Source organism: Aspergillus lentulus, assembly GCF_001445615.1.
Source record: "Aspergillus lentulus DNA, contig: Alt04, strain: IFM 54703, whole genome shotgun sequence".
In the NCBI taxonomy this organism is placed as follows: domain Eukaryota; kingdom Fungi; phylum Ascomycota; class Eurotiomycetes; order Eurotiales; family Aspergillaceae; genus Aspergillus; species Aspergillus lentulus.
Genome location: NW_028322122.1, coordinates 657446 through 676167, shown reverse-complemented (window position 1 = coordinate 676167; position 18722 = coordinate 657446). Strand labels below are relative to the sequence as shown.

The following is an 18722-nucleotide window of genomic DNA, read 5'->3' as shown; positions in this document are numbered from 1 at the left end:
GGCGCAGAACACGTGGCTCTGACGGGGGATCACCACATTCTCGGACCGTATATAGATAGGCCTCGCACGAGCCCAAGCCGAAGGGGAGGAAAGACCGAGAGATCGACTCAAGGCAGCAGCAAACAAGATACTGCTAAGAATCTAGTCTTCGTTACACATCATTCAACATGTCGATCGGAGCCGAAATTGAATCGCTGGTCCCTGCTCCACCGGGCCTCAACGGCATCGCTACGGGCTATCCAGGCAAGTCGCAGAAGGAGTTGACCAACGGAGACTTTGATGCGCAGGATAGTCTTTCTCTTGCGCAACTCACACCGTACGATGTCTTGACGGCTGCGCTTCCGCTGCCGGCTCCGGCTTCGAGCACGGGGTTCTGGTGGCGGGAGACGGGCCCTGTTATGAGCAAGCTTCTGGCCAAAGCAAATTACCCTCTTTATACCCATTACAAGTACCTCATGTTATACCATACCCATATTCTCCCCTTGCTGGGACCTCGACCGCCGCTCGAGAACTCGACGCACGCGTCTCCGAGTAACGCGCCGTGGAGGTCCTTCCTGACAGACGACTTTACTCCGCTCGAACCGAGCTGGAACGTGAATGGGAACACGGAAGCGCAGAGCACCATCCGTCTTGGTATTGAGCCTGTAGGCTTTGAGGCCGGGACCGCGTCGGACCCATTCAACCAAGCTGCCGTGACGCAGTTCATGCACTCATACGATGCAACCGAAGTTGGCGCAACGCTGACGCTGTTCGAGCACTTCCGCAACGACATGTTCGTTGGCCCGGAATCGTACGCCGCGTTAAGAGCGAAGATCCCAGAAGGCGAGCATACCACGCAGAGCTTCATGGCGTTCGATCTCGACGCGGGTCGTGTCACCACAAAGGCGTACTTTTTCCCGATTCTCATGGCGTTGAAAACCGGACAGACCACAACAAAGGTGGTTTCTGACTCCATTCTGCGTCTAGCGCTGAAGAGTGAGGTGTGGGGTGTGCAGACCATTGCCGCGATGTCGGTCATGGAGGCGTGGATGGGTAGCTACGGTGGTGCGGCAAAGGCGGAGATGATCAGCGTCGATTGCGTGAACGAGGCAGACTCCCGAATCAAGGTATACGTGCGGATGCCACATACATCCTTGCGGAAGGTCAAAGAAGCATACTGCCTAGGTGGGCGGTTGACGGACGAGAACACAAAGGAGGGCCTGAGGCTGCTGGACGACCTGTGGAGGACGGTCTTCGGGATCGACGACGAGGACGCGGAGCTGCCACAGAATAGTCATCGCACGGCAGGCACAATATTCAATTTCGAGCTGCGGCCAGGAAAATGGTTCCCCGAGCCCAAGGTGTACCTGCCCGTCCGACACTACTGCGAAAGTGATGTGCAGATTGCTAGTCGGCTACAAACGTTCTTTGGAAAGCTCGGATGGCACAACATGGAGAGGGATTATTGCAAGCATCTAGAAGATTTGTTGTAAGTCGTCCAGTCCCTTCGACGTGGATCCGTGTCAGCGCTGACCTTTATAGTCCCCATCATCCACTATCCTCGTCAACGGGCACACATACCTATCTCTCATTTTCGTATAAGAAGCAGAAAGGGGTCTATATGACCATGTATTATAGTCTCCGGGTATACAGCACCTAAGCACTGATCGTGTTCATTCGAGAAAGTTATGACGGTTTTTCAATTTGTTATCAAGTGGTATCATGTCATCTTACGAGTCGTTTTTCTTTTTTTTCACATACTAGATATGAGACACTAGAAGCCAGAGCATAAGCCTTTATGACAAGTGCCAGCCTTACACAGAGCATGAGGTAGACGTGTAGAAAACGCGTATAGCCCCACAAAAAATGTAATTCTCAATAGGAGCCAGGATCTGTGGGGTCAAAGTTCCAAAATCCCTAACCAAAACATCAGCGGAGAGCGTCTCATCAAGGTTTAAGGTTCACTTACCCAGTCAAACGCCAAGGTGGGATCCTGCATGTCCAGACTTCCTACCTCCGCCAGATCGGGCAACGGGGTTGCCATTGCAGATTCCCCCGATACTGATGAATTTTGTGCAATTGTCTGGGGCGGGACAGTCGTTGAGGAGCCTATTCCCGGGATCGCTGCATTCGGAGGAAATATAGCCTGGAATGGTGACAAAGGGAAGGTAGACGGCGCATTTTTGGCAAGACAGTTCGAGATGATACGATTGATCACATTCCACATCGGCGTGACTTCACGCCCTCTCGTGTCCATCGTCCTTTTCAAGACGCCCAATGCGCGAGATCGGAGCGAACGGTGGTTTGGCGCTTGGAATTCTGGTGTTTCAAGCTCCGATACAATGTGCATAATGGATTGGAAACAGGCGTGACCACCTATATGCCATTGGAACTTCTGGGCATCTTTGTCATCCGACATCATGTTCAGGCTCTCTACGAGGCTGACTGACTTTGCCAATACTCTAAACACATTCATTAGCTTCTGGAACAAGAGGGCGAAAAGGTGTTATCGTCAAAGACAGCACCAAAACGTACGTTTGTCGGATTTCAGGGGACACCACGGCCTCCCGGTATTGTTTTGGGGTTCGCAGCCAGAAAATAGACCAGCATCGCCATTCAATTACCGCGGCAAGACCAAGGGCCATGCGCTGGTGCGGAACCTGGGGATCACAGTATTGCAGATATTGAGTTTGGAGATGATTGACCATTTCATCCACCATGGTTCGAACCTCCACAAACAAAGACTGAAGCTCTGCGATGGGATATAGGTTACCATTTCCGTTGACAACCGAAGCCTTGATTCTCCGCTCCAGCCTATAAGTACTCCGAACAATTCTTCTGAAGCAGTGGATGCCATTCAGGCGAATCAAATGGCCTGTCATGTCGGTGAAACCAGGAGGTGAATATGTTTCCGCAGTTGGATGCGCTCCTTCAATGAGATCTTCATCGTTGATGTTCCGTGGTAGCAGCGTAGTGTAGTCCTCGTCTGCTATTGTGGGCTCCTGACCCCTACCCTCGGCGGAACGGAAGTCGAGATGACATATCTGATGCCACAGCCTGCGACGAGTCTCCACCTGGACAACATCCATATTACTTGACGGGAATAAGGAGGGTTCTCTATGAAGACCTTGCGAGAGAGCCATTCTGACAACAAGGCCAAGAAGAGTCCACGTCCTCGACATGTCGTCTTCCCGGGATTGGCAAGTCTAGCGGGGTTGGTCAGTACAATAAACATACATGAATCAGTGGAAATAGGGACGCCGTCGTACCAGAAGTAGTACAAATGCCTGTAGAACCTCAATACTTGGGGTTGTTAGAAAATCTTCTCGTCCTAACCCAAGCTCCACCCCTCTTTGGAACTGAGCCAGGAGGGCCTCTTTCTCCGCAGCAAATCGCATCATAACATTTTCAGCCGACAAACTGTTGATAGCTGAGTAGAATATAGCCAGCGCCAAAGGCTCGAAGGTATGGATGGTGTGGTCAGCTCTGGATGCATCGGCCTCCTCTACACCGGGACTTTGAGTCCTCGTGCCGTATGTATGGTTAATATATTGGGTGAATCGTCGTTGCAGCGTAGGTTTGTGGACTAGTCTCGTCATCGGATCAACATTGGAATAGAATATTTCAAGCAATGCCAAGCAATCTTCTGCCGATTTGGGAGACCAAGGCGTAAGGCTATCCACGGTCGAGCCAGAAAATGGGAATGGAGGAGTTGGCTGGTCTGACGGTGGACTATCAGCTGGCGCACCACTAGATTGATCTCCCAGCAGCATTTTGACATCGTGAATCTGGTATTATCAGCGCTGCATACATGAGATCACATCGGCAGGGAGATTGTACCTCGTCAGCTAAGAGAGCATAGTGCAGAGACGAAACCCAGCGGGATTGGCCTCCTTCGGCCTCCAGGAGTAAGGCACCATCATAACCATCAGCTGACAAAGTTTCGCATCTCGGGATTGGCAATGCACTTCCTCCCTGGTCAACGTCAGAGGGGCTTCCTGTGCTAGTTACTTTCGCATCAGGCGATTTCGAGATGTTACCCCCACCAGAAATTGCTCGCTCCAGTAGTTGTTCCAGCCTTTCGAGGCGACTACGGATTTCTTCTTGGCCAGACCGGAGGTTGGTCCGTGACACTCGATTGCCAGTCACCACACGGGGGGTTGCCTGCGAGACTGGCTGTGGACTAACATACGTACAAACACGATTGCCTCTCTGGCATGGAGTACAGACAGGTTGTGTATGATCGCACTTGACCTTCCGACGGCGGCATGTCAGGCACGCGGTGATGGTGCGCTGCCGGCCCTTCTGTATGCCGCCAGAAGGGCCCGACTGAGGACTGCTAACCGAGAGCCGTGAGGTTGAAGTTGTCGAGTCCATCAGTCAACTACCAGACGGGGTGACAGCCTTGGAATGATGGATGTGTTCCAGGAAGGTGACAAGAAAGGTGACAATGGAAGGTGACAAAGTGACAAGCAAGGTGACGAGGTAAACTATACGGAAGCAATACGGATGGGGGCAGAATGTCTAACCGCTTGGGGCTAGTAGGTCCCTGCTTACTAATGACGTCTGCCTCTGGAGGACGCCATTCACAGAGTATCTAAAATATTATAGACTAGATTGCTGGAAGATAATTGTGAAGTATGCGAATTACTTTGCGAAGTGAATGATGATGTTTTACTTCCATTTCATGGCCATAGCGGGGTGACCCACTTGATATGCTTTCTGTGACCCATTATCGGTTTATGCCTTAAGCAGGAAACAATACTAGCCCGAGGCACCAGCGTCATGCCACTATCCCCGATTCCATTTCTACCTACTACTAAGGTACCTAGTAACCTACATATCCACTCCCAGCCAAGTCAGATAGCTCCTCAAAGTTTTACAATTCCTTGCACCACACCAAGCGGATCCCATGTTAGCTTGAGTTTCCGGAGTCTCTCCAGCCGCTCACCCTCGCCAAAAACGCTAGTGGCGGTATCGTCTTCAAAGGGCATGTTGACATAGCCCACCCCCGTTGCGCGTGTTCCGTCTGGCTGTGTTAAGAATGCCTCTCGAATGGCCTTGTTGAGCCCAACACATGCATTATCCAGTGCAGGGTCGTCATACCAGGCCAGAGGCATGACCCAATACTTCACTTCTCGCCGGAACTCACCAGGAATCGACGTCTCTTGTCCGTCCTGGTCTAGCTCCCGCGCAGCGTCCATGCTGTAAAATTCGGTCAGGATGTGAGTCTGGGCAGCCTCGGGGTGTTGAGTAATGAAGTCCATGTAGACGTTGAGGGCGGCCATGCAGGATCCCGCTGACAAGTTTTTCAAGCCAAACGCTGCCAGGTTCTTTCTCCCGCCATAGCCGCATATACGGTCGCTGGAATCATTGAGGTTAGGGTACGGAATACGGCGGCCAACAAAGTTCAAAGGATGATCTGTCATAGATGGGAGATCCAGTAAAGGCTGGAATTTGCTGGCAGCCTCTTCGTGTGATCCCATATACCACATTTGGAGAAGAACAATAGGCTGATTCTCAAAGTCAGCCAGTGGATTCCAGTAAAGATTTCTTGACAGACTTACCTGCTTGTTTGGGGCACAGAATACCAGCCGCCCCTGCATACCTCCCTGATAATGGACCTTGTTCACTGCCTCTGCAACCAATCCTGCATCATTAGGCGCAAAGACCAGACAGCTGTGCCATGTGTCATGGGTCCACGGGTAGGCTCGGAATGTAGCCTCAACCACCACTCCGAACAAATGACCGCCACCACGAAGACCCCAGAAGAGATCTGAGTTGACTTCGGGCGACGCCTCGACCGCGCGAGCTACTCCGCTCTGGTCCACCACAACGACCCGCATCGAGAGCACGGTGTCTGCAGCGTATCCAAAGTGCCCAAGAAAGCGCCCTATCCCTCCTCCAAGGGCAGCACCGATCTGTTCCTCATATTAGGTTGCTTGACTGAATAGGAGGAGTCATTTCCCTTACCAGGCCCACTTCGTTACATGTTCCGGTAGCGACAGCCATTCCTACTGAACTAGCTGCCTTCACCCCGTCGCCCATAGTAGCGCCTCCTTGTGCAACAACAACCTGTCTCTCCACGTCAACAGCAACCTTTCTCATCCGCGAGAGATCGATGATAATCCCAGGACTGTCGATTGTTGAGAAGCCATTGCTGTGGCCTCCTCCTCGAACCACGAAAGGCCTCTGGTTCTGCACCGCATAGGAAACCTGAGAACACATGTCAGTCTAGACAGATTCAGAAGGGGACGGGGAACGCTTACCGTTGCAATGACGTCTTCCTCGCTAGTAACTTGAACGACTGCCGCAGGAAACTTGGCCAGATACCCTGTCCAACGCTTGATTGCATCCGACCATGCCTCGTCGCCGTCAACGATCACATTGGAGCCGGAAAGACAATTCAACAGATCTGATTTGAGATTACTCGCCATTGTTACACCGACAAAATCTACAATGGGGGGGTGTAGGCTCACTCTGATCTGTATTCGCCATCTGATAAATGAATGCTGTTCTAGCTTCGGCTTACTTGGCTTCGGCGCGGTGCTTGTGCTTACGCTGTTTACCCGCCGACGGCCCCAACATACGTCGGGAGCCGTATTTCTAATAAACCGCCATTCTTCATCAGACCATTTCCTAAAAGAGAAAAGCCCACTACAGGGGATTTGACAGTAGAAGCTGGCTATTGGTGTGATATGCTAACGAGAGTCCTTTGCAGCTATCAGGCGTCCATCTATTGCAGGTATATGTTTACTTGTTCATACATAACATGTTTCAAGTCTCAGGATTCCCTTGGCTCCAGTTTCAAATCAACATCATACAATGAGACCCAGCTGGTTTTGTCAACCTTGAAGTCTCCTTCGACAGCTTGCATCGGTTGAAGGGAAACTCTATACTTGCTGAACATGTGATAGACCACAGCCTTGATGATCTTATCGGCAATATGCTGTCCGAGACACTTTCTCGGCCCGTAGCCAAAAGTGGCGAGATTATACCGGAGCTATAAGTCCAATGAGCATTCAAGTAGTCTCCTTTAGGGCAATTCGAGATTCTCACCTGACTTTGTTTGATACCCGCAAACCGGCTGGGCCGATATGCACGGTTGTCAGGGCCCCAAAAAGGATTGCGTATGTTAATGGCGAAAGCATCCACAATAACGGTCGTATCTTTAGGGATCACAAAGTTTCCCAGAATCTTCTCCCTTGGTGGATTCTCAGGGAAGGTGAATGCTTTGACTCGGTCAGCCGATTCTTTCAAGCCTTGAGCGGACTAGTAGTGACCGAGACTTACTTAGAACAGGGCGAAGGCGAAGCGATTCCAACAAGCAGTAATGAAGAAGAGTGTCCTTTCGAGTGATATAATCTTCTCGATCTGCCTTATTTTTCTCCATCTCCTGAACAAGGTCATTTTGGACCTCGGGGGAATCGGCTAGAAGAATAATGCATGACGAGATAACATGAGTGACGATGTCCAGGTTAGCGAAAGTGGATTCCGCAATCGTGTCGGTCACCTAGATATACTGTTAAAGGGATCTCCATATCATTCCAGTCATGGAGCCAACCACCTACCTCGTTTGGCGTCAGTTCGCCCCTTTCAGCTGCCTCTGTGAGAACCACAATTGGCGTATCAGGGGCTGTGATCTTCCTCGCTGCGTATATCTCCCTATTGAAATCCAGCCACGCTTTCTGGTAGTCTCTTGCATTGTTCCAAGCCTTGGTATTGAGATACCTAGTCAGCTTAGAGCGATGAATGCCTCCAGACACAACCGCCGCGAAAACCTCCGAGTACAGACGTCCAAGATCCCACAGCCGCTCCTGCTCTCCCTCACTCATCTTCCCATAGAACATGGACGCGACCTCGAAAAAGGGATAACGTTGCAGTGCCTGCGTGGCGTTGATGACCATCCCCTTGCCGTCTGCGTTCTGCATCTGCCCATCCGCTTTTGCAAACCGATGTATCCCCGCAACATAGTCCTGAGCACCGGCGTCCAGGCTATCACGGAAATACCGCAAGGCAGTCCGGTGCGAGAACATCGGGTCCAAAGTCTTTCGTAAAGTCGTCCAGCGAGTCCCGTTAATCAGTCCCAGGCCGGACCCAAGCAGCTGCGTCAGAAGCCAGCCGGCATTCGCCTGGGGCGCCTTGTTATGGTCGGTCGACTGCTGGTATAGTGCCTCGACGTCTTTGGGGTCGGTTATCACACTATGCGTATACCACCCGTGTTAGCATATCTATATCTGCGGTCATGTTCAGAAATAGAAAGCGGTATGCGTACACCTCGGGGATACTCGCAGCCCAGATGCGATACGTCTTGCCATATTTCTCCTCCCACTCCCAGCTTCTCTTCCGCGCAGCCAGGAATTTGTCTACCATCTGCCCATTGGGGAATGTGTACGCCGGACCCGACATGTACTTCTTTCCATTTGCGGCTGGAATCCGATGAACGAGAGACAAGTAGCCCTACGTCAGGAATCAGAAACCACACTCTAAGTAAAGAAAAAGAAGACAGTAAACTCACATTAAGAATTGTATCAATCACCACTTTTGGTCCGATCAAAACAGCCACCAACACCAGTACCGAGGCCAAAACCCCAATACTGAACGGGGTGGCCGGCACAGCCAAAAAGTCCAATTTGGTAGGTTGGGCGGAATCCATCTTTTGCTTACTTGACAATCTACCAAATTCAGTTCCACTTGGACCCTTTGCCATTGCATATTCTGCATATTTGTAGTCGTGGTCCGACTCGGGTCCATTGCGTTTGTTCGGGGCATAAAGCGTCGGCCGTCGGCGGGAAACGAGGTTCTTTAGGGCTGACCGGCTGACGGGGCCAGATTATAGCGCAGTGGGTTGAGATTCGGCCTGGCCAGGAAGGTTGAAGGGGTTGAATATTACTATTTTAATTTTGATTGGGTGTATTCTCCCTAGGACTATGGTGACATCTAATAGATAGGGTTATCCAGAAAGGAATAGAGGCGCCCAAGGGCCGAGCGAGGTGTGGCCATTAATGGAAGCATTCACGAAGCTAGGAGGCATAGATCTAGACTTTACTTGAAAAGAGCGGTTCAGCTCATCTATAATCCAGCTGCCATCCTTGTATAAACCTCGTCTCATCACGCATTGCGGTAGTTTCCATTAGCGGAAGGGTGGTAAGGGCGTACGATCAGGGCGTCTTTTTAAGCCACGCTGAAGTTCATTATTTCGCCTACAGAACGTACTGGGAGACAAACGATCAGGTACGTCTCCAGAAATCATTGGCCACGAACGTCAGAATCTCTATATGGATGCCTCATCTATAGTTAAGCAGCTCCCTGCTGGCTACTGGACAGGGAAGGGATTCGCTGAGGAATCAACACGGTTCTCAGTCTGCGTTTCCAACTTCCATTTTCTAGGCAGAAAGTCGAGGCTGAATACATAACGTCGTCATTACCTTTACCACTCTGGACCTAGACATCCTGAGACCACAGCTTTCCCCAAAAAGCATCATGTCCCGATGGTGCCAAAAGACGTTCATGGACTCATGAAAACATCACTCTCAAATACAATGACAGTAGGAAACGCAAACCCCTCCTGGATGAAAAATGACGGTCTATAGAGCTATGATAATGTGGACAGATGCTAGCTCTCCCCCAAACGATGAAATCCCAAGATGCCCCTCCATGATTTGCCCATTTAAACGCAGAGCTCTTCTATCTTCGAGAGTATCTATGACGGTCAGTCGGGTTCCATCCACCAGGCAGAGGCTTACATTTTCTATGTACCGAACTCCAACAATAATCCCGTCATCGTCTCTCAGCTCAGAAGGTTGGAACGAGTTCTCCTCGGTTCTATCAAGACAGCACAGACACGCTTTCACTATTTCGCTGTACCTGTCTCCAACTAGACTTGGCAGACGCTCTTTGGACAGTTGGACAAGCCTATCCTTGACGGCAAAGCCTCTGCGGCGCGGATCATTGTCAGCCAAAGCGTTCGATATCTCTAGCTCTCCACAAGGAGTTACAGCATCGCCCTCGTTTAGAACAAACGAGGACCACATTCCCACCTCGAGGAGGCAGACCCCAAGACTGTAAATGTCGTGTTCCATTGTGAACACATCTTCGGGGAAAAGACCCTGTCGCATCGGGTGCCGGTAGAGATTTCTCTCCCATTCCAGGTCCCCAATCCGTTCCGTCGAGCCCCCTTCCTTACGTATGCTTTCGAAGCCAATAAGAAATGACTGGCGCATTGACCCTGTGGTATTTGCAAAAACAATCATGGTTTCAGGTCTGATATTCTTGTGCACGAACCCTGTCGCATGGAGGAACATGACGGATCGCGCGAGATGCTTGGCGAGCTGGAAGCGCTGGCTTAATGAGCATCGAATCATTTCTCGCAAGAGAGAGCGGAGTGTTTTAGGGGTGGATAGTCCCTCCGGAATTTCGAAGATGTATTGGAACTGAGTGTTGCCTTCCTCTCCCAATTCAACAACCCCACTGCACTTGAGAAGGCTGAATGTGTCCGGCTCAACGTGGAGGAGCAGCCTTGCGAGGTCACGGACGTTCTTTCGCCCATCAATACCGACTGCGCCTGCTTTGTAGCATATGCGATCAAGGAGTACTGGCCGCGAGTTGTGGCGATAGTTTGAAAGGTACGTATTAGTTCCCGAGATTTGGGACATACTATCAGCGATAACGCCAGCATTCTTGAATACTGAGCCTTGCTCTATATCATGGCCAGAATGACATGCTTGTATAGCCTTTCTCATCATTTTCAGCCGACGCATTGAAGGATCCCGACTTGAGACGGAGCTTCCCAGCTGCTGATCGACTAGCGGGTTTGCAATACGTGTAATCAAGTACCACGACGGATCAAATCGCTTCTGCCACTCTTCCAGATCCAGCACAATTTGCTGCAGATGTCTTTTGAGGTACACAGCTCGGACTCGGCGTTGAATTCGGTATGCTGCATTCACAAAAGCTGTAACCCGTTCGTAGGTCTTGAACGCACCCGTGATCTTTATCTGCAGGTGAGATAGTACGTCACCATAGTGAGCTTGAAGTGCAGGCGGTAGAGTGGTCCATAGAGCCTTGACAGATTGTAATTGAATTTCCGTCTTGATCCATAGGCCTTCGAACGTGAGGGAGATCTCATCGAGATCTGACTCGAGGTTTCGCTGTTCGCGGCAAAGCATCACGAGGCTTTTCCCATATCTATAGACATCAAGACCCAATGAGCGGTAGTCTGTAGGAAGAAGCCTGCACTTACTTCAAACATAGATCCAGTGTTCCCGCCACAGCCAATACCAGGCTCGCAACTTCCATGACGCTGACGATGTCTGGCAGGTACTACGCACCCCCAAAAAAAGGATAATAGAGGATGGGAAAGGTGAAGTTGTTAGCGGGGGCTGTGAAATGACAAATAAGGCTACGATGCGCGTCAGCTGACATACAGAATTATGAACAGCAATTCTTCATCTCCTAAATCATAGCAATTTAGGACAAAGTTGCGCTCTCACAGACACTACGTCGAATACACAGTATCATTGAGAACAAAAAATGGCAGACGACGAGTTGGTACAGAGTTTTAAACTGGACATAACCTTTGTCGGTGGTCGACGGCGGCAAACCGAGTCCAGGGAAGCTAGGGACGGCAGTGGTCAAGCTGAGGAGAATATCTCCTTGTGGGCTCGCCAGGAGTATCTAGTAAAAGATTTTCACGTCTTCCTTGATAAGAACGTCAAGACTCAGGAGCTTCGAGTGGTGAAAAAGATCATGCAGGGGGACTGGTCCGACTGGATGTCGGAAGTCAAGATAATGGGCATGGTGACCAAGGCCACCAAGTAGGAGGATCCCATCCCATTATGAAGCGGGCATATACTGATTTCTATGCAAGAAAACAAGGCAAGGAATTATTCGTCGAATTTCTGGGCTGGTATCCCGGGAAAGATTACATCGGTTTAGTGATGGAGTACTGCCGATACGGAGATGTTTCCAGATGCTTCCCAGGTCCACTCTCTGAGGAAAAGGCATGGACTCTCTGTAGCCAGCTTCTAGAAGGACTTCAAATATTGCATGGAATGGGCATCACCCACAGGGATATCAAGCCACAGGTATATTACTCAAGTGTTCCCTTCCATTCTCTAGCTGATCCATAGCGCGCTAGAATATCCTCGTTGTACAGAAGGACCCCCTGAGAGTAAAGATAGCCGACTTTGGCATCAGCAAGAGAATATCTACGAAGCAGACCAATCTCAAGACAAGAGTAGGGACTGATGGCTACAGGGCGCCGGAAATCCTAAGCTTGTTCGACTCCAGCAAACGGGATTCGCTATACACCAGCGCGGTGGACATCTGGTCCCTGGGATGCGTACTCTACTATGCTCTTACCAAGGACGAACCGTTCCCGTCGCCCCAGTCCCTGGAGAATTACCTGAGAGGTTCCGCCTTTCCTGAAAACACGCTGATTGAAAGGGGTGTGGGCGCTTCCGGACGACAGTTTATTATCAGCCTCATGGCACCTTTGCCGGAGAACCGCCGCAAGGCCACTTTGGATGCCCTGTCAGATTGGACAATTAACAATGCTGAAGAGCCAATTGATGGTGCCGATGAACCTCCACAAAATGCGGAAGGTGAGGCTCTTGGGCTACTTGGAGGATTTTCAATAGATTCACCCGCTAGCACGGTGCCCCGTTGGGCCAGTTCGCATTACACGCCACCAATACAACCGCAAGAGGATATGGTACGTCACTCCAAAACCGCACTTCTCTCACGGATACGTCTTAAAATTCCCAACTAGGAACTCTATTCCTTGGAATTGTGGCACATTCTCAAATCCGCTCACGGCCCAATCGACAGACTCCGCCCTCTCCTCGACGCTGGCGCCAAAACTGACAAGCCTCTGAATGGATACACAGCCCTGCACCTCGCCGCAAAACAAGGCTCCCCGGACAGGTTGCAGATCCTCCTCAGTTACGGCAGTGACCTGACTGTGCGCACACAGCCGCATCGCGAGACCGCCCTACACCTCATCACGTACGAGGGCGACTTTGAGCTGTTTGAGGCAAAGTATAGGTTGCTCCATGGCCGAGAAGGGGAGCTAGACATCAACGCCAGGGACGCGGACGGGAATACAGCGCTGCACTTGGCAGTTGCCAGATATGGAACGGCAACAGCTGTCAAGTTGCTCTTAGAAGCCGGAGCCTTGACGGAACTCAAGGATAAGGACGGGTTAACGCCCCTTCTTTACGCCTTGAGCCTTAACCAGTGGGAGAAAGCGAGTATTCTTTTAGAGTTCAGGGCAAATCCAAATGCGCATGATCAATTGGGGTGGACAGCTTTGCACCATGCTGTTGCCTCTAGGCGGTGCGAGCTGCAGCTTCTGGAGCGACTGATACAATTAGGGGCAGCCCTGGATACTAAAAACGATGACAACCTGTCGCCTCTAGCACTGGCAGCGAAGTTGAATAAAAAGGACGTCATGTATTTGCTCATCGACCACGGTGCGAACTGTGAGCTTGGGTTTCCGGCGCTGGAGAAACAGATCAAATGGGCGCTGGCCCTGCGTGGGATTCCCTGGCCTATCGGGGAAGGAAGAGAGTGGCTAGAGTGTTAAAAATTAAGAGGCTATCTAGTTGAATCTGCTGTGATAATTGATAGGAAGTACTGCGTTATCCTCTAACACAAGGGGCCCATGTGGCGCTCTCAAGTCCCATCATGGAAAGTCGGAGTGTCCGGTAGTAGACAAAGCAATCCCACCAGTATTATATCTGGACTCCTCGAAAGGCTGTAGTTGAGCTCTTTTCCAAAACAGAGATCTCTTGAGAATGTGTGGCAGCTCTAATCGCATCCGGTACGCCCATATTTTTCGCATGGGCGTCTCAAATCCCGCACTGATCTCCTCCAATGTCTGACCATGCGTATCCACCATCAGAAAGTAGACGGCTATGAGCGCGGAAACATGAACACACCTTGGCTAGCAAATTAGCAAAGCCAAAGATGTGGAGATATTGACAGAAGTAAGTTTGAGTCCACTTACAAAACGAATGCGACAAATGGGTAGGATATTTTAACAAATACACTGCTAAACGGGAGATAGAGATCGATGAGTAGCAGGATCGCATTACTTGAAAACGCGACAGAAGTTCCGAGCGCCATTCCCAATGCTGGAGTTTCTTGATTAGCTGTTATGATCTGTCTGAAAAGACACAGTGCCGTACGTACTGCGATAGCGAAGAGGGAATAGCTCCGCTGTATATGTCGCGGCTATGATTCGAGATATACCAATGAAACCTTCTAGCATGTAGCTAGCGGCACACCTAATAGCAATCCACCAGCGCTGTTCGCACACAGGCTGGCTGAGAATGAGAAAAGCCACCATGGCCAGCTGGACAAGCAGTTGCAATCTCCGACGCTTGAGCGAGGAACTCCTATTCAAGATCCAGTACATCCTGATTAGGAAGATGGCAGCCAATAACATCAGAATCACCTTGAGAGGACCACTTTCGGCTGCGTACGTCAGAATGTTGCTCAGCACCCCTGGCTGGGGCGTCTCCACTCCAATCGATAATAAAGTGACGGCGAGCGCGACACCGGCAGAAGAGAGCGCTGCGCGCCTGAGAGAAGGTACAGTCAGAAAGTCTCGGAGTCCGAGGTTGTGATGGCCGGTTTCGGCTGAGATATATATCTGATAGATGTCGCGAGCAGCTTGCACCTTCACCTTTGTCAACCGACACATTGTCTCATAAGCAGACCGCATGTCTTCCTGGGCGATGCAGAGGCGTGGCGATTCCGGCAAGGTCCAAAAGCAGAGAAGACATGTTGCTCCAGGGATGGCAACTAACAGGCCGGTTATGCTGCTGGACACATCTGCAACGTTGGAGACGACAACTGCAGTTATTGACCCTGTAGCGGCCCCGACTCCATGGAGCCTCGTTGCCGATCAGCAATCGCTCATATCTCAAGAACGAGTGATAGTAGGAGAAGGGGCAACATACGACAGCCACCGTGACACAACAGCACCGCGGCTTGACGGCAAACTGGTTTCCGCCAGGTACAGTAGAAGCTCACATTCAATGATTCCACATCCAGCAAAGTATATGGTATCTACTGTATAAATGGCATGTTGCTCTTGCAAAAGTGATCTGCCTAGGCCAGCAGTAACCATGCCCACTGCCGCGATACAAGCCGCTCCTCGGCGCCCGACTGATGTGTCCAGAGGGTGCGCGAGCCAGGTCCCAGCCATCAAGGCGAAGGAGCGCAGTAGGATCAGCACAGATTGCGTTACCTCCAAGTAGGGATTGATTCGACTCTTGAGCATGAGAACAGCCACGGCGAAACCGCTGGTACAGAACACATCAGAGGTAGATACTGCAGGGAGGAACAATCCGTTGCTTACAGCGCAAAGGCCCCCACATGGAGAGCATAATCCGAACGCGAGTTAGCAAAGAGAACATGCCCGGACTGCGAGAAGCGCTCGCTGGCCAAAGCCGCCCTGTCCTCTTCCGTCAAATCCTCTCTTTGCATGTAACTGTCGGGATTGTCAAGCAAGAGGGCGCCCTGTCTGAGGATCGGCCGAATATCACCCAGGTCATATTTGGTCGCAAACTCATCCACATTACGAATGATTTCTCGCGATCGAAACTCGGGGTCATGGTGACCGAAATCACTTCTGATCAGAGAATTAATTTAACAAGGGGGAACTGGGAGGTGGTTTCTGCGGCAGATCTTAGTTACCTTGCTCCCCTGATCCCATCATTATCATCAACCGCACACTCCGTCGATTCCACCGCAGAGCGCACTCCATGCACTTCTGATCTACTGGTCGACATTATGGAAGCTTTTTGTCAATGACAAAAGGCTTTTGAGACAAAAGATGGTAGATATTTCAAGAACAGTTGGACTCTGCCACAGCCTTGTGAGGAAGCCACCAGCACTGCCACACAGCCTTGTGGTGAATCACATTACCTGAGGAGAAGTACGCGGCAGATCAAGATATCAATAGGCCAATAAGCTATCTGGAATCTCTACTCTTTGATGGGGGATTACTATCCACAAATGCACAGGAACTTGCCCCAGGCTCTGAGAGTATATACCTAAATACCCTTTGGTCTAATACTAATATCCTATACTTTCCTAGCTATATTTACATTAATTACACAAATTCTGCATCTTTAAGCCTTATTGGCTCTAGCTTTAGTCCTATACTTGTATCAAAATATACTAGCTGGGCTTACCTGATACTGTAAAGACATTGCAAGGCGGATGCGACAGGCGAATCACAGAGCAGCGACAGCCAATCAATCCCTAATACCTGAGTTCTTAGTGACCTGGTGTCGTTGCAACGTGACCATGTCCCTTGTGGCTTAGCCTTCTCCTAGATTTCTGGTCTTCTCCCAGGTACTATCAAAGGAATGATGGAAGCAGCAGGGATACAGCAGGGACCTAACTACTTTGTTAAGAGTGAGTATCAGTGTAATGACAACCTGATAGCAGTTGAATAATCCAGGCTCATAACTACTGCACTAAAAAGGTGCCCAAATGACTATTTCTAGCCTAACAGAATTATGCATGTTCTAAATAATAAAACCAATATTTACTTGTACATACTGCCATCTTCTATACTTGTCGTGAATCAGGCAGAAAGAAATAATTATAGGTGGGCCTGAATCATAGGGCTGAGAATCCTGGAAATGTCCACATCTCGGGCTCTTGGCCTTGGCTTGTTCGGATCGTCCCTATCGACATCATCATCACAATGACGCGCACTGAAAAGAGAGAATCCATCAGATCCTAGCTAATTCCCTCTGTTACAGCAAACCGGGAATATTTGCAAGGGAATCTTGCAAGGGAATCCACCAGAGGCACCAATCGTGGATTAAACTCCATCTTCTTAAGCAACTAAGTTCTACTATGACCGCATGCGGCACGACTCTCAGGAGTCAACCCATCATGGACCCATCGTCCCTTGCTGCCTCCATACTTGGCTTGGCTACATGTGACTGTGCCACATGAATTGATTTCTTTCCTTTCTCTCTATTTTTCTTCGTCTCTCCCCTCAGTCACTGCTCGTTCCTCCAAAGGTATGCCATCATGAGCGGACAGGCTGCGAGTTACTACAATCCCAGCCAGTCGTATGGCGATCCCCAGCCGGGGATTCAAAATCAACAGCAACAGCCCTATCACTACAACAATAATGTGAACAATAATGGATACGACCCCAACTATCAACGCGGACCTGAGCCCAAGCCTCCCACGGAGCCACCACCAACGTACAATCAGGCCGTCTACGGGTTTGACGACGCGTTCAAGATTGAGCGACCCAAGTACAACGATATCTGGGCCGGTCTACTCGTAAGTGACTGCACACTCAGTTGACGAGGCATTGATTGACTGGCGTCTAGTTTATCGCCGTCTTCCTGGGGTATGTCGCGGTCTCTGGCGTGACCATCCATCGATACGCCAAATACAAAGGCTTCAACGGCGACGGCATTTACGACTCGTCCAACAGCTTTTCTCTCGACACGAATACGCTTATTCTGTTCATTTTCGTTCTCTGTGTGGCGCTCGCGCTTTCGTACGCGTACTTTCTCGGGGCGCGCTACTTCTCAAAACTGTTTATCTGGGTTACTGGCATCCTGAATATCGTGTTTGCGCTGGCGACCGGCATTTACTATATCGCGCGGAAACAGTACGGCGGAGGCATCGTGTTCCTCCTCTTCGGCGTCTTTGCGATCGTCTGCTTCATCAGCTGGATCCCGCGTATCCCTTTCAGCGCATTCATGCTCCAGACGTCCATTGACGTGTCTCGGAAGTACGGCCATGTGTTTGTCGTGAGCATGATTGGTGGTCTCGTGGCTGTAGCATTCGCAGCGTGGTTTTCCGTCACCCTGGTCTCGATCTACGTGGCATATGAGCCGAGCAGCTCCGGCACTAACCCCTCCTGCAGCGACGGCGGATGTAGCAGGGCCCGTGTCATCGGGTTGGTCGTGTACGTCACGTTCGCCATGTATTGGTTCAGCGAGTGGCTGAAGAACACGATTCATACCACCATTGCGGGTGTCTACGGATCCTGGTACTTCTGGAGCCAGTCACCGAACGGCATGCCAAAGGGAGCAACACGGGGCGCATTCAGGCGCGCAACTACATACTCGTTCGGCAGCATCAGTTTCGGAAGTTTGATCATCGCGATTATCAACATGCTGCGGCAGGCGTGCTCTGTCGCGCAGCGCAACGAGGCTGCACAGGGGAGTATTGTGGGGAGCATCATGTTTTGGATTCTCGGATGTTTCATCGCCATCCTCGACTGGCTTGTCACACTGTTCAACCGCTACGCTTTCTGTCATATCGCCTTGTACGGGAAGGCATATATCCCGGCGGCCAAGGATACGTGGACCATGATGCGAGACCGCGGCATCGACGCACTCGTCAACGACTGTCTCATCGGGCCTGTGATCACCATGGGCTCGGTCTTTGTGTCGTACGTCTGCGCCCTGCTGGCGTATCTGTATCTGCAGTTCACTAAGCCGAGCTACAACGCCGATGGAAACTTCACGGCTGTCATCATGGCCTTCGCCTTCGTCATCGGCCTGCAGATCTGTCAGATCTTCATGACTCCCGTCAGCAGCGGAATCGAAACCATCTTCGTGGCTATGGGCTGGGATCCGCAGGTCCTGATCCGCGATCACCCGGATCTGTATTATCGGATGGTACAGGTATATCCTCGCGTGCAGCAAGCGATCCAGCCGTCTGCCTAGTCCTACACAATAATA

At 50.7% G+C, this 18722-nt stretch overlaps 6 protein-coding genes across 6 annotated transcripts; 3 read left to right on the top strand and 3 right to left on the bottom strand.

The window, feature by feature from the left end:
• Positions 1-167: 167 nt before the first annotated feature.
• Positions 168-1472, top strand: hasE (7-dimethylallyltryptophan synthase hasE; the record flags this gene model as incomplete). The annotated part of the gene is made up of 1 exon (XM_033558486.2): positions 168-1472. One exon carries the CDS (start codon positions 168-170, stop codon positions 1470-1472), a length of 1305 nt encoding a protein of 434 aa, XP_033414377.2.
• Positions 1473-1854: 382 nt separating this feature from the next.
• Positions 1855-4356, bottom strand: hasF (Zn(II)2Cys6 domain-containing transcription factor hasF; the record flags this gene model as incomplete). The annotated part of the gene is made up of 5 exons (XM_033558485.2): positions 1855-1896; positions 1949-2441; positions 2515-3185; positions 3249-3767; positions 3820-4356. 5 exons carry the CDS (start codon positions 4354-4356, stop codon positions 1855-1857), a joined length of 2262 nt encoding a protein of 753 aa, XP_033414376.2.
• Positions 4357-4850: 494 nt separating this feature from the next.
• Positions 4851-11277, bottom strand: ALT_1512 (uncharacterized protein; the record flags this gene model as incomplete). Its single annotated transcript, XM_033558483.2, has 14 exons — positions 4851-5492; positions 5547-5900; positions 5953-6195; positions 6249-6433; positions 6512-6618; positions 6804-6982; positions 7039-7211; positions 7273-7492; positions 7551-8181; positions 8255-8439; positions 8498-8798; positions 9847-10573; positions 10637-11166; positions 11222-11277. 14 exons carry the CDS (start codon positions 11275-11277, stop codon positions 4851-4853), a joined length of 4533 nt encoding a protein of 1510 aa, XP_033414374.2.
• Positions 11278-11511: 234 nt separating this feature from the next.
• On the top strand, positions 11512-13567 carry ALT_1511 (serine/threonine-protein kinase RAD53; the record flags this gene model as incomplete). The annotated part of the gene is made up of 4 exons (XM_033558481.2): positions 11512-11795; positions 11849-12065; positions 12119-12694; positions 12752-13567. 4 exons carry the CDS (start codon positions 11512-11514, stop codon positions 13565-13567), a joined length of 1893 nt encoding a protein of 630 aa, XP_033414372.2.
• A 99-nt stretch (positions 13568-13666) lies between these two features.
• ALT_1510 (uncharacterized protein) lies at positions 13667-15782 on the bottom strand (the record flags this gene model as incomplete). Its single annotated transcript, XM_033558480.2, has 6 exons — positions 13667-13922; positions 13991-14117; positions 14176-14882; positions 14949-15293; positions 15350-15622; positions 15688-15782. The coding sequence occupies 6 exons, from the start codon at positions 15780-15782 to the stop codon at positions 13667-13669; spliced, it is 1803 nt and encodes a 600-aa protein (XP_033414371.2).
• Positions 15783-17043: 1261 nt separating this feature from the next.
• ALT_1509 (choline transporter-like family protein) lies at positions 17044-18707 on the top strand (the record flags this gene model as incomplete). The annotated part of the gene is made up of 2 exons (XM_033558479.2): positions 17044-17304; positions 17355-18707. 2 exons carry the CDS (start codon positions 17044-17046, stop codon positions 18705-18707), a joined length of 1614 nt encoding a protein of 537 aa, XP_033414370.2.
• Between the last annotated feature and the right edge of the window lie 15 nt (positions 18708-18722).